Source organism: Poecile atricapillus, chromosome 3, assembly GCF_030490865.1.
Source record: "Poecile atricapillus isolate bPoeAtr1 chromosome 3, bPoeAtr1.hap1, whole genome shotgun sequence".
NCBI lineage: Eukaryota > Metazoa > Chordata > Aves > Passeriformes > Paridae > Poecile > Poecile atricapillus.
Window position 1 is genome coordinate 81118519 of NC_081251.1, and position 15926 is coordinate 81134444.

The following is a 15926-nucleotide window of genomic DNA, read 5'->3' on the forward strand; positions in this document are numbered from 1 at the left end:
TCAGTACAGATATGCAAGAATTCCAAATGCTGTCATACTTTGTAACAGGTCATTTTAAAGTTTCCATATAATATTATAGCAGCAGTGTTCTAACAGAACAGTTATGTTTAGTCTATTCTGCTCTTTATTCTACTTTACTGGATAAAAAGGATGGAAGGGAAAAACATGGGTCAACAGAAATGCAGTATTTTTCTGTATTCTTACTATAGGACTTACTTCTGTGTTTCAGTCCCAGCCTAACCATAATTTGCTTTTCAATGTGATTGCAAACAACCTGAGCATGCATGTTCTTCTCTTGGAAGAGAAGAGCACATAGGGGGAACAATATTGTAGTTCTGGAGTAAGAGGTTTTTCAGTCCATCCTTTACATACTAGAAGTAACAGCTATTTTTCTTCTAGGTAACTTTCACTCAGCTTCCCATGCAATTTCAAAAACAAGTAGTATTTATTACAGTGATCATACTTAAAATCCTTTTGCCCATGCACCCACCTGATGCCCTCCCATTTCTAAAATCCACTCTGCAGCATACTTCAAGAGACCTGGCTAAAAATCTGGAGTTTCAGTTTTTTCACAAAATTTTCTGCTGCTACAATATTGCAATTAAGGCATTAAAATCCAAAGCTTCTTCTGCAATCTACACTTGATTTTTTGAGTGTATACTTCCACATTTATCCTCACTATACCTTGTGAGCTGAAGGCGTAGGATTAGGTGCTGGTCTAGACACAGATGATGATACCCCACTGTAGCTGGGTGTTCTGTGGTGACCTGAAAGGCCTGTGGATCCAGTTTTTGCAACAGTCTTTGAACGAGGAAGGGAATTACTCGTGTGGGTTAGGGGGTCCTTCTTTTTTGGAACTGCTCCACTTTCTATAAAGAAAACCAGTGCCATGAGAACATTTGCAGCAGTTGTGCTTTTACCATTAATTAGAAGTTAACTGCAACTAGAAGACAGAATTGTTGAAACATATAATACTGTATTATAGAAGAATAATAGACATTTCTAAAGAGGTTTAGTGTTTTTAAGGGGATATTGACTGCTGCTTTTGCCTACAGTCAAAATTCTAATTTTTAGGAACTCTCAAAATGAACCCGAGTTAGCCATCTTAGAAAGTCAGAGATGATGCAAAGCCTTCTGGCTTGTGGTCTGCGGTCTTCTTTCCCAAAAACTCTTAAAAACAATCATTACAATAACTCCCAAATTTCAAGCCTTTGGATTCAGAGTATTGATTCTTTAAGTGATGCCAGTTAACATTATCTAGCACCTTCCACACAGAAGCTTCACCAAAGCATTTTAATCTGGAAAAATTACAGTAGTAGTTACACTTGCAAGTGACTGTCAGGTGCTTTTTCTTTCAACTTGCTTTCACTTTAGGAATCTTTAGGTGTAAGGAAATTCTGCATGGACAGCTCTGAAGCAGCTTACCTTCCTACATTAAAGTAAGTCTTAAAATACATTTAAACATCACCAGACATTCCATTCACATTACTTATTCACCTCCATGATGAAGCAGGAAAGTCTCAAATTAGGTGACAGATAAACTTGAAATATTGGCCACAGGTCATCAAACTACAAAAAGCCATTTTGGTCCAGAGTAAACAAAACAGAGCTTGATGTCTATGTTCTCCATATGGGATACACGATAAAATAAAGTTCCTTGGCACAGAAATGGCTAGTGTAAAACATCTAATTAGAGATTAAGAGGTAAGAAGGTGATACAGCAAGCAGGCAAGTTGGTCAGGCTGGTTAATGATTAGAGCATAGCTTTAGATTAGGTGTTTTTTGTGGTGGGAATATACTCCTGGAAAATGTCTAGTACAGTACTGTTGTCTGTGATGGAAACTATAAATACTGTCTAATTTTGTATTATTTTAAAAGGATTAAGGAGTTTTTTGATTAGGCAAGAGAAATAGGGCATCAGAGGTAAGGAAGCTCAAAATAGATTTCAGCTACAAGTGTCTTCACTAAGATTGTAGAAACTTGCAACTCAATTTGACCTGCTAGGTCTTAAGGAAAAGAACTTTGATTTTTAAGGAAATTCAAGACTTTATGAAGAATTTTTAACTTACAACACTGCAGTTCAATGAAAAATACTTTGTAAAAATGCTCAATTTTAAATGTTTAGTTTAAAAAACTCAAAGAATACTTCAGTCAAACAGTATCATTGAAGGATCAATTAATTACTCCTACATTCTCAGCTTCTTTAAACATACTACCAGGACCAAATCTCTACATGGTCTGCAAGTATCCTTAACAATTCAGTGAAAAAGTTTCTGAAGCCCTTCTTCAGTCACAAATCTACCCCTTTTTAGAGTTGCAGAAACTCCGCAGGGGTCACAAAGCACAATGCAGATGTATCAATATGCAAGAAACAAGGCAACTTGAAGAATATAATTAAGCATATTTACCTGCAGTATATTTCTTGTTGAAAACAAATCAACAAACAAAACAAAACAACAACAAACCCCCAAAATAACAAAACAAAACTAACCAACAAAAAAACCCAAAACATAAAAACCCCCAAAAAACCCCACAAAACAAACAAACAAACCCCCAAACAAAAAAACACACCAAAACTGGCTACTAACTAAATCACACACAACTCCAGACCTGGATACATTTACTTAGTCATTCCTGCACAGGAATTTCCAAGTCAAAAACTCTTTAAAATTAGGCATACCTAGCAACTTTCAAGTTCAAAAAGCAGTATATGAATCTATTAACACATCTAGCTACTCAGCACTTTGACTGAGTACAGTTTAATCAAAAGGTGGCACTCCGTTTGGTTGGGTTTTTTTTAGCCTGCCTCAACCTCATTTGCGCACCTGGCTTGAAGTCAACATGGGAAGGCTTCAAAAACCTGAATTATTTTTCTCCATGTCCTTCACCTTAACATGCTGCTCAATTATCTCACTCTCCCAGAACTACTCCCTACACATTGAGAACAATACACAGATACTGCAATTTTGAGGATCATAAAATTGCACAGGTAAGGAGCATTTCAGGACACTGAAAACAGAAGGAAGGAAAGAAGGGAAAAGAAACAAGGTTTAATACAAATTATGATTTAGTCTAACTGCACCTCCAGGACTCAAGACTGGTAAGTTTCCAAGTTTTGTTGTCAGTCCTGATGGGTAGCACATAAAGAAGCACTGGTGAACAGCTCATGAACGTAGTTGTTTGTTGAATATCAATTCCAGAGGGATGCTTCATTTTTTATACAAATTTTCATTGAAGTAACAAATAAAAATGTTATTGAAGTGTTCAGAATTACAGTTTATCTAAAGTTTATCTATTTCTAAAGCATGAGGTGTTTTAGTTAACATCACATATATGTCAGACAGCTCCTACCACTCCATTATACAAGATACATATTTTGCCATAACAAATGCAAAACCCCCAAACACATTTCTTACCCATTTTTATTTGTTATCTACTGAAGACTGGAAATGCATAGCAAATTATTTAATAAAGCCTTCACAATATCTCCAGCAGCCTTTTGCCAAATGTTTCACTGTTCTGTTTAAAACAATAAGAAAATATCTAAAACATATTTGAATCACAAAGAGACACCATGGAATTTTTTCACGTGTATTTGAAACACCGAACAGTTCAACTGTCTGCTTCATATATACTTAAGGATAATAATAGATGTTTTATCAGTTTGATTTTACTCTCTAATTCTGGACAGAATAATTTACTTTATAGCTCCAGGCTAACACCACTGGATTACACAAACATAATAGCTGTCTGGGCCTGAAAGCATCCCTATAATTTTAATCTGACATCCAAATACACACACAACACAAATTACAAACAACCAAGCAGCAAAATTTTGTCTGGGGTTTTCTCTTGGTTAAAGTGTGATAAGCTGCAGACACAGGTGCCCAATTTCTGACTCCCTTACAGAGAGAAACATTAAAAGTTTATATTCTATAATATGGATACTTATTAAATAAACACAAAGTACAAATATGTTTGAACAAATCTAAGAGAAGCTTGATTATATTAAATACCTGGAAATGCAAAAACATCTTCAAATTATGCAGCCGTAGCTCATTTATTTAATATAACAACATCCTTTATATTTCTAAAAAGCAAACCCAGTTTCTTTTCTGCATTTAAACCAGATTAAAGCACGTGTCAATAAACAAGCTTCTACTAGTCTCTAACTTCTTAAGCATCCAAAAGAAAGCCTAAATTCAAATTAACAGCAGCAATTCCAGTACCGCAGAACAATTTCCAGCCTTTAGTTGTGCCATCTTAAAAATCATCAGGGAATATTCCTCAGAAATTCCCTACATATGCCTATTGATAAGTAATATAAAGGGACTAAAACAAGTTATTGTACACAGTCTCTGGACACCAAGTTTGAAGAAAAATCCACCAGTCTAAAATTGTCTTTATGTATGTAGTTTAATTTAAAAAACTCAACAAAACCAAAAAACTTTGAATTGTTGCTTTAAACTTGCAGCAATTGCAAGACTGGTCATTATGCAGGATCAGCATTCACAATAGCCCCCAAAATTGCAATTCTTCAAAAATTCAATTCAGATTTTTCAAATAGGTAGATGCAAGTAATAAAAGCTACTTAAGAGAAAGCTCCAGCAGCTAAGAAGGACATGCTGCATGTTTTCAATGGTAGCACAGCTACACAAACCAGGAATTACAGCTGCTCTCCTTTCTGAACTGACAGAGCCACACCAGTCAGAGATCTGCTTTTGTCAAATTATGCCGTTAAAAACAATCTTATTGCTACCTGTTCTTCTACTTGGGGAGCTCCTTTGAAAACTTCAGTATTGAAAATAGAACTTTTGCACCATGACAAACATTGCCAATATATGTCTACTATTAAAGACAGGCCAGCAACTCCTTCCATGTGAAAACTGAGATAAAATACTAGCTTGCTGCACAGTATTCACGTTGAGGTAACAGAAATGTAATGCTTTCTCTGGCCATCCATCATGCTGAGATGTACATATAAAATGGTATACACTGGAATTATAATACTCTAAGTACTGTATGACTAGTAAATGAGTTAATAAAACTCAAACTCTGCCTTTGGGAAGACTGGTATAATCTCCTTCCATAGTTTGTTTAAAAAAAAAAAAAGAAAACAATCCACAATGCAAAGGAAAACAAGCACGTTTGAGGGGAAAAAATAGAGGTAAGTCATTTAAATCTAATTTAAGACTGCTATGAGAAGAAGAATGATGAATATTAATATTATTTCCAAGTAAAGGTTTGGGTCAAAGCTACTTGCTACTACTCTTTAGACAAGTTACTGCATAGCCCTCTGCAACTGGGGTTGACAGTACAGGGCAGGTGACAGTACTGCTATGAGGCCTTGAAAAACCTCAGTATCAATCTGGAAGATAAACTTTCGAGAAAAATCTCTAGCTATTCATGAAAGTTTGGAAACCACAAATACTGAAGACAGGGACTGGTACGCATTTGCATTAGAATCAAGTAAGTTGGTCATAAAGGCTGACACAAATACTATATTGAGAGAACAAAGAATCTCAAATCAGTGACACTTTGGAATACAACAAGCATGCAACATAGCTGTGAGAATAGAATCTTACAGAAAACGATAAAGCAAGAACATCTGTAGAGACTTTGGCCTTTACAGGCAAATAAAAGAAAGCAATGTAATTTTAGACCAAATGATGGGAAAGAAGACACTTTATGTTAAAAGTAAGAATGACCATGTTTTATATATCATAAAATCCAGAACTTTCATAAAGCCCAACCTGATTAGGCAACAGGGCAGGTAATACTTTCCACAGACAGAAAGCTAAGCTTATGCCAGAGCCCTGTGGCTCAGCACCTCTGAAGAACCTCTACCTTCTCAGGTAGAGATAACAGTTCTCTTACCTGAAGTAGCCTGCAAACTGATTTTGTAGCTTTCTAAGAAATTCTGTCATATCCTTTGTGGTTTTAAATTATTAGAGCTATCCAGATGAAAATACTGTTTCACATGTATAGAGGAAGAACAGCAGCAAGATGATTAGCAGACTGAAGCATAACCACCTTTTTACAATGCTTTTAAGAAAAGGGTGCATTACTAGAATGTTCTTACAAAAAAAGTCTCCCTTGCCCCACACCCCAAAAAGATAGAAAAAGCAAGCACAAGAGCATAGGTACCAGCCACTTAAGAAATCCAGATGCCTGTTAATACCCTGATTTTCATGGTACTGTATCAGGGATCCCACAGCTGCAAACATTCAGTACAGTACTTTGAGTAATTCTCAGACTTCCACAACTTTACACCTCGTTTATGGACAAAAAAGGTTATTTCTGCTATTTTAGTAAGTTTGGCTCAGTCTCCTGGGAAAGGATTAAAACAATGTTCTTTGACAAAATGCAAGAGCTGCTGTCATTCCCCCCTAATTTCGATTGAGCATCACTTTCTTAACGTACAAACCCCCTGAAATTCAAAGTTGCTTAATGGATATTCACAATATCATAAAGGAAGAGCTAATTAACAGAGGCACATATATATAACCTATATATCATATATAACCTATATATATATATAACCTATAACCATATATAATATAACCTATATATCCAACACCGACACCTTCTGTAACAGATTTAACGTAATTCCTTGAAGAATATTACATAAGAAATATTTTCTATAATGTTGCCTTAGTAAATAGATTTGGATTTTAGGACAGTCATTGCAAGAGAAAACTGAATACTACAAAATAAAACAGTGTTGTCAAAGCCATGGAAAGGATGGAATGTATTTTATACAAAGTCTTTAAAAACAGAAATATAAATCATTTTATTTTAAAGCTGGTGGGGCCAGAATATAGCATTGCATTATTTTGCCTTGTAATATACCAGGAACTGAGAGACATCCCCTCAATAGGTGCTGGTAAAACCAAACCCACCTGACTGGAGATGTCCATTGCGGCATGCCAGGTTAGTACTGTCATTATAGACCTCCATTTGCGGCTTGGAAATTTGCAAAACTGCCTGCAGCTTCTCTACATAGTAGAACAGAGGGGGAGGGAGGAAAAAGGACAAAATAAACAAACAAAAACCAAAAATGAACCAAGAAAATTTATGTATGTTGAACACAGAAATGTCAAGTTTGGCTTTGTTATAGTTAAAGATAAAAGGAATATTTCTATCTATTCTATACATTCAGCAAGTGTGTAAAAAAATTCTGTTAGTATGAGCATGACTGAAAACAGCTTTAAAACTCACCCTTTATGGCTGAGTTAATTACAATAATCTTTCCAGTCTAGTGTTTGCAGTTACCTCTCAAAAACAATGTTCAGGATTGACTCAATTTAATTTAATAAATATTTATGCTTATAACACATTTTGGAAGTCCTCCTCAAGGTGTTACTTTTGACCAGGTACAAGGAGTCCTCACTTCTCTGCACAATGAATGTTCCACTTAAGTAGTAACAGCCAGTAGTAGCATTTTACAGAAACCTTCAAACTTCCAGCAGAACACTAAATACACATTACAATAATGTCTTTTGAGATCTCTATTCACATATTTAATTGCCTTGAAATGAAGTCAATAAAGTTGTCATGCAAATTGTCTTCTTTAGGAAGTTTAAGTTCAGAAACACCATGTAAATATTGAATACAATATTTATAAAGCTAAAGATTAAGGAGAAGGAAATTAAGAAGTAATGAAAAACAGCCAAACCGTAAGTCAAAGAGGTGTAAGGCTGACAACACAAAAGAAAAGTTAAGGACAACTTGTTCTCTATAGCCCAGCTACCACTCTGGCTTTTACCACTGCACTTAAAAACCTCTAGGCTGTACTTTTTGGGCCCTTTACTGCCTCCCCCACCTTTATTTCACATACACTCCTCCTGTTTTAAAAACCAACCACGGTCCATAAGGATGCAAGGCATATACACTATCAAGCTCTCTCACTCCCTCCCGTTTTTCTTCCTTCTGCTCCCCCCTGCAAGAGACAACACTACCAAGAAGCTAGAAGAGATGCCAAGTAGAGAAGCAATGTCCTCTGGTAATATGAAAGCATATATTGCAAAGGCAGACAAATTCTACTGAAAATGTACACAATCAAGATCATAAATAACCTGGCTGGAAGAAGTGCCATTCACAGCCTGCAGATGGTACAACCAACAAGCACGAGCACTTCCTTAGGCTTCTTTACCTGTTACAGACCTTTCTCTAACCTTTCTGCTTTGTTTCTTTCTTCCTCTTCCTGCTCCTGATCACTCACTGCTAAGCTTTCCTGAATAGTATCTTTACACCTCATAGTTAAAGTGATGGCTTAGTAACATTTCGCTTGAACAAAATAAGGTTTAGAATGGAAACTCTGTAGTCACGGGCAAATACAAAAAGCTAAGGTTCAAGATTAGTACATGTACACAAAGTTTACTTCATTTTATATTGAAAGCTTTGAAGTGCCAAACAAAAAAATGTCAGACACACACAGACAGCCTATGAACAACCAGAAGCTCTGCAACTTCCAAGAAGTTACCCTCATAAGCTTTCCTCTCCAGAAGGGTAAGCAAAGTCCTTTTAGTATGACTGCCTGCAGAGAGTGTACTGCTCTAGTGGACACAGCACTACCAAAGGAGGCAGCAGAATGGTCTGCTCCCTGCCCAGCACATGCAAGCCAAAGGGAAAGAACATACAGGAAGCTTAGGAAACAAAATTAGTATTAATAGACTTTTAAGGCATTAGATAATCAGCTGAGTTTTGGAGAACATTTCTGAGCTTAACAAAAATGACTTTCTAGTGAGCGACCATAATAGCATCAGTTGGCTTGTACAGAAAATCAGGAAATGCTGTTTGCTTCAATGATACAATTTGACACTGAGGTTCCACTATAATTATCAATGTTCAGCTAGTTTCACATATTCAGGAACTCCAGAACTACAACCAAAGAAAAAAGAAAAAATGTAATCCAACTGCTGTCTATGTTTCAATTCAGAATCCTCTCATCACATTACCATTGACATGTCATTTTAGTATTGCACATGAAATTTCAAAAAGCAAATATATCACCTTTCCTTAGGGATAGTATAGCTGTATGATCCTCTGGAATATAAAAAATAAATTAAATTGAGCATTTAAATATTATTCCAGGGAATTATAGGATACCATCGTCTTCCACTTAAATGCTTTCTCCCTATTTTTCCAGACACTGACAAAGTTTACAGATTCTCATTCAGTATTTCATTGATATCATTGATGATACAATGCTGCCATAAACCTACCAAACAAACAGCACTGCAGCCACTGCCTTATTTAGGCAACACTATAGCGTGAGTTCAAGAAACTAATTTCTAGTAAAAAAACACTACCCTGTAACATAAGCCTGAAGCAAAAAGCACCATCTCCTCCAAGAAAGTGAAATATTCCAGAAGGTGTCCATTGAAGACCATATCTACACAGGCAGAATATAGGAATATTAATACCTTCCAAAGGGGATACTGATGACAGATACTTGAATTATGTGTCACATATATCCTTCAACCAAAATACTGAAGCTACGCTATATACACAGGAAGGCACTTATCATGACAGAAATCTGTGCCCCTACAGAAAGCCTCTCTGAAGTGAGAGAACACAGATAGGTAAAACACATAAATAGCATTACAACTGAATACTGTTGCACTGGCCACTACAGCCATCTATCTATAGGAACAACAAGCTGCCAAGTTCTGTGTATTGACTGTAGAAAACAAATACCCTCCTGTCACTCTAAATGCATCAAATTTAATTACTCTAACATGGGTAATCAATCATCCAGGAGAAACCTAGTCTGTGAAGACCACCAAAGCAAGGTTTAAACACTCAACTAACACCCTAAACCATGTCAAAAATAGGGGGCCACCGCCACATCAAATGGAAGAACTTTCAAGTCCCCTGACAGCCAGCACAACCCAATATTGTCAATGGACTGTCAAAGTGATCAAGTTCCCTTGAGGTGACCTGAAACACACAGCAGTCACTTCAGCTTTCAGACTGTGTCACAGTACAGCTTTAAACAGAGTAAAACACAAAATTTAGACTCAGGATGAAAACAGGGCTCAAAGTAGAAAACCCATCATCTACAGTGAGTAGCTGCATCCTCATCCAACATTAAAAGGCATCAGTGGTGTGACAGTGTGATGGTGTGATGACACAGTGGTAACACCTGGGTATGATCAGGCATCACACTCTCACCAGTCCCTCCATCAGTGGGGTCATGCAACTTAAACTTACACTAATGTACCAACCCTTAAAAAAAAAGAAAACAACAAAGAAACACCCCGAAAACCCAACAACAGTGAGCACTTTCAAGGGACAGTCATAATCAGCATGATTTAACTTTTACTTTCTATGTACTATCAATGTAACCTGCTTGACTGGATACCATTTGAGTTAGGCACTCTGCAATCACATTTCCATCTAGCAAGCAGGATGAAATATTTGGTATATCATCTGGTTTGTTTTATCCTTTCAGCTAATGCAATAAAGGACTTGCCTATTCTGACTTTAGAAAGGGAGAAATTCCACAAAGCTAGGAAAAAACACTCTTATGAGTTCAATTCATAGGAAAAGTCACTTCATTAAACTGTAATAGCTTCAAGAGCCTCATGCTTAATTCAACTAAAAAAGGATCTTTACACCACACAAACATTTCCAAATATCTGTTACTGTAAGTAACAGGCTAAGAGTGTGTTTAGAATGGCACATGGAATTCAACTCTAGATTACCTTAAATTTCTATAAAATCAACATAAAACAACCAACAAAAATAATAAAAAAAGATGCTGTCAATACTTCAAAGTTGGTTAGATGGCATAAAAATATTACTCAAATAGAACCCTAATGATCAAACTGGTAGGGATATAAAGCCATTGAAATATCTCTCCAAACCATATATTTTGTGTAGTAAAGGGCACACGACTTCACTTGCTCCTTTTTATCCAAATTTCACTTTTAGGTCCATTGTATGAAGCACATCCTCAATGAAAATTAACAAGAACCTAGGCAGAATGAAGTACTAAACTGATAACTTAAAAATAAAAATTAAATAAAACATTACACCAACTAACATAATAGAACACTGTTCTGTTTACCTTTCAATCTGCACTCTGAATGAAGCAAACAAATAGCATGTGATCACACATTCTGGTAATAGAGATGAATATACTTCAACTTTAAGGGTTTTTGTGACTTTTACCCTTTTTTTCTTTTCAATCAGATCACAGCAAGTAAGCAACTTATCAACACTTCAAGTGCTACACCAGTAATACAAGCAAGGATGAAGCATTACCCACAAAATACAAACACTGTTACTTCAAATTTTGAGAAACAGCAGTTTTTTTTCTAGGAAGAAATTCTAGTTGCTTGTCATTAGGATGTGAGCAACATGCCATACCTTATCAAAGATTGTTAGCATCTAATCACTTGCACTTTATTGTTCCCCAGTTCATATTACGTCTAGAAGTCAGCCTTCAGCCCTAGTAAGTGGAAAATATATTTTCTCCATATTCTAAAACTGTACCAAAACCCACACATATTAAAGCACAGAAGACAGATGCCTCCTTCACCTCCTGTCCCCATCAATTTTTTTCAAAAAATACTAAAGATATCAGGAACTCAAGGGAAACAAAAGGGGCTCACTTCCTTGGGATTGTCTCAACTTCCCTGTCAATCACCAGTTAGGAACACAGAACCATAAAGAGTAGAAAAGAGCCCAAGTATTCCCATCGGCTCTATATGCTCCTGGAAGAATGAGTTAGTAGAACTCCACACAAGAGAGGATATGCAAGAGATATGCAAGTTAAAATCAAGTACATTTGTTAGTGTACCTTTAAAGAACAATTAAAAACAATCCTTATTTTAATTTTACTGACTGAACTGAAAGCATTTTCAAAGTTTTAAATTTAGAGGATGCACTACACAGAGCCATGGGTCTGTTGTTTGATGGGAGGATCTTTACTCTGTTAAAAGCATATATATAACACCTAATTTTAATAAAGCTATACAACACTATCCTTCTGAAAAAGGTGACCTTACCTTCTAATTTTAAAATAGAATACTATTAGAAAATAATCAAGAAAATTAGAATTTCACAACCTTATGGTCTATGTGATGTTAACAAATTATTATCATCATCATTATTATTATTTACCAATAATAAGGAAAATTGTTAATGTAAGTGACGGCAAAATCAACAGGCTATATAGTAGTAACACTTACAGGAAGCACACTTGGCACTCATGATCAGCAATATATCATAAATGTCACCACAGTACTAACAGAAAAATCCTGAACAAACTCCATCAGGAGTTAATCAAGACTTCCTCATTTTATCAGTCAAGTGTGCTATGATATAAAGACTTCTCATTTACTTTTATACTTGAAAGTGGGTCATGAAATTCCATTTTCAAAATCCATCAACAGCACTCACTATCAACTAAAAATTAAAGAGACCCTACAAAGATAATGACTCCTTCACTTTAAAAATTCAAGTAATATTTTAGAAGAATACATTAAATGAAGTTGTGCAAATGATTACAAACTTTCCAAAGTCATGAATTGTAACTGGTACCTAAAAGCTGCAACCGATCCTTGGCCATTGCCAAATTTGTCATCATTTTAGATTGGAGACGTCGAGCCCGTTCACACTGATCACCTTACAAAGAAAAATCCATGTTAAAACACAGTTTGGTAAATTAAGTACTAAAATACTGATACCCAGCCTTCCCACTTCCTCCTCCCAGTCCTTATTTATCCCCTCTACTATGGAACTTCGTTACAAAACTAATGAAAAGAACTCTAAAGCTTCCTATTTAATCAAGAATTTAAAGTTAGTTGACACTATGTGCTTTACAATAGTGCTTATGGAGTGATGGGAACCCAAACACTGCTTTGCATATTGTCTAACATTTCATGCTGCCCTAATATGTCCCTTGTCTCTGCATTTCTCTGAACAGAAATCAAATTAAAAAAAAAAGATTTTTAAAAAGCTTGAAAAGTGACTGAGAGGCAAGTACAATTTTAGATAATTCATTTTGGCAAAATTAACAGATTTAAATTCAGTTGACTGTGTCCCTTTACATTTTAAAACACACAGAATTAGACATTAACACCACCACTTCCAAAGAAATGTTCTCTGTTCAAGTCAAGCTTTTTTTTTTAACTGTGCAATTTATACAGGTTCTAAGTAAGATCATCATATGCTTCTAAACACCAGTGAGGAACAAAATTAAAGTCTGCAAAAACACTTACAGGTTTAGGTTTGGGGCAGGTGATTTGGGTCATTATTATTATTATAATATTATTTTGAGGACAGAAATTGTCAACAAGTCCTTCACTACACCTGTATTTCTATGATACATACCTACTTCTACACTAAAGGTTAAAATGATTCTACACAGAGAGATGGCTTTCTTCCTTTGTTGGAAATAATCAGTTATTTTGGCCTAAGTTACTCAGAAACACAACGTCAGGCCATTCCAAATTGAGGGGTTTCTTTTTAGATTATACTGAAGGCAATATAAAATTCTGCATAAGTGAGAACATGATCTGTCAGCTTCAGCAAATCAAATCAAAACTCAGTATTTTGGCACTCCCATTATATAAGAAATCATGTGTTTACTTCACAGTGTTCATGAACTCCTTATGATTTTGCAGAGTCTGAAAATATTTGGAGCAAGATTTGCATGTGGTATAGATCAGAATATTAAGGTGGAACAGAGAAATGGACCAGTGTTTACCTACAGCAAAAACAGGAATAAGAAACGTCCTTATGAAATAATTCATATAGCAAACAGCTCCTAGCCCCTACCATATTTAGTAATATTGATTTCTCACTTCAAAGAGGCCATAAACCAAAATCAGTTCCACAAAACTCAAAACTGGCTTACCTTGACCAATTACTAAGACAGCTATTCCTTTTTCCAGTTCTTCAATTCCTTTCTTATACCATTCAACAGCTTGTTCCTTTTGTCCTGCTTAAAAAGGAAGTGAGCCCATTATTTTCTTGAATGAATTAAAGCTTAGGAATAGCGCTAATAAATAAAGCAAAATAAATTAATAATTTAATTTATTTTACTGAATTAAAATAAAGCTTAGGTTCTATATAATGCTGCATAAACAATAGAGAGGAACAGAAATTTGAGCAAAATCCTGTGATTTAAAGAAAGTCTTAAAGGGACACTGTCAACTTTACATCTACTTAAATATCAGATAAGCAAAAACAGGTACTACACCAGCCTCAAATCACTTTTGCCTGTTTTGAGAATAATTCTTCATCTGCCTTAAAGAAAACAATCTCCTCCTCCCCCCACCCCAAGAAAAAAAAAAGAAAGATAAAAAAAGCTCACCTACACATATTCACTCTCAGGAGAAATGGTGAAATTAACAGTTTTTACTTCTGGAACATCAACTAGAGATGTGCCTCTTAATCTTCCAGTGATAGCCAATAATAATACTAATGACAGTCAAAGTAACACTAGAAAGCACAGAAACTCAAGAAGAAAAGCAACAAGTCTAAGACGCTACACAAGAGAGTTGAGAGACTTCTCTGGTTAACTTTTGTACACTGCAGTTCATTTGTCTTTGCTCATGCTGTTATGAAACATGCTGTTATGTATTACAGGTGTGTGTCAGCTTTCACCTGAAGCACAGCTCGAGTTAGAGCACACCTCTGTACCAACCACGTCCTGAATGGAATATTACAGCAAACACAACCATGAACATGCCTATGCCTGACCTGAGCTATGTGACACCATGACTGCAAGTCAGCCACTGAAGACCTATCTGCTTCATATTCCTCCCTTTCTATAAATACTCTACATTAAAAATATATTTACCTGCACATGGAAAAATACTTTTACAACATAATTATATCACACTAAGCGTGCATTTCCACGGAGGAATATAACAGATTAGGTATTAGACTTTAAAACCTGATCAGCATTAACAAGCTACTATTGGTAGAAAAACTAAATAGAAGTTCAAATAACATTACTCTAGTTTCAGATGACATAATGTTTCACAAAACTATCCCTAGTGCCAGTTACCAGTGGTTGTGTGCTTCTACACTCAAATCTTTTGATAACTTCAGTCCCAAACCTATTTTATAGCAAATTTCAGTGTTAGTAAAAATATTTCAATACATTTCTAGAATCCTCTTCAGAGTTTTCTCTTGCTCCCCTTCAGATTAAAAAAAAAAACAACCTCTTAATATTTGGCAAGCTCCCCTGCGCAGATCATTTCATGCTTTGCTCTTCTTACCACCACAAACCACAGAGCACCTGCCTATAGTCATGAACACAACACACCTCGGGAGTCATTTCGTTACTGCCCTTACATTCCCTTCACCAGCCTCATAGATGTTGACTGTTAAGGACAAAGCTAGATAAATTAAATCACTCAAGGTGAGTGACTTCAATCATCTCTTTAGACTTTAAGCTTCTTCTTCCTTCCACCCACAGAAACAGTTTTGACTGCAGTGTAAATCATAAATCTAATACTGATTGTACCTAAATAAAAATCTGGTTTGAGATGATTCCAGCCACCTCCACTAACAAACCCTGAATTGCTTTGTTATTCTTAGGGGCAGCTGCAAACATGCCAAGGTCGTCATTAAAATTTCACTTCCACCTTTTAACTGGAGAAAGTTTAAAAGCACAACACCACACCAAGCTGTTTGCAAAGGGTGTGCTCCAAATCCACACGGAATGGTTGACTAGTTCTCAGTGATTAAGACATTAAAAATATAATAAATGTCACTCTCCTTGGAAGTTGCTGATTTGATATTGGCTCTGGCAGAATGGAGCTCATTTTCCTCAAACAGACCCAATAGCATTGTGTTTTGGATTTGTGACTGAAACAGTCGATAACACAGAAATGTTTTGAGTATTGTTGAACAGCACAACCTCAAGGTTTTCTTCCTCCCATCTAGATCCCCAGTGA

At 35.8% G+C, this 15926-nt stretch overlaps 1 protein-coding gene across 5 annotated transcripts in view; it reads right to left on the reverse strand.

Annotated features, from left to right (window-relative positions):
* The window catches only part of SPAST (spastin), a 39664-nt gene that overhangs the window by 21196 nt on the left and 2542 nt on the right, over positions 1 to 15926 (reverse strand). The window contains exons 2-5 of one of the 5 annotated variants that reach the window (XM_058835286.1): positions 13874 to 13960; positions 12556 to 12639; positions 6903 to 6998; positions 685 to 869 (exon numbers count right to left, since the gene is read on the reverse strand). In XM_058835286.1, coding sequence (XP_058691269.1) covers positions 685 to 869; positions 6903 to 6998; positions 12556 to 12639; positions 13874 to 13960 — 452 coding nt within the window. The remainder of the gene's footprint in view (positions 1 to 684; positions 870 to 6902; positions 6999 to 12555; positions 12640 to 13873; positions 13961 to 15926) is intronic. The other 4 variants (XM_058835287.1, XM_058835289.1, XM_058835288.1 and 1 more) reach the window with 4 other exon arrangements.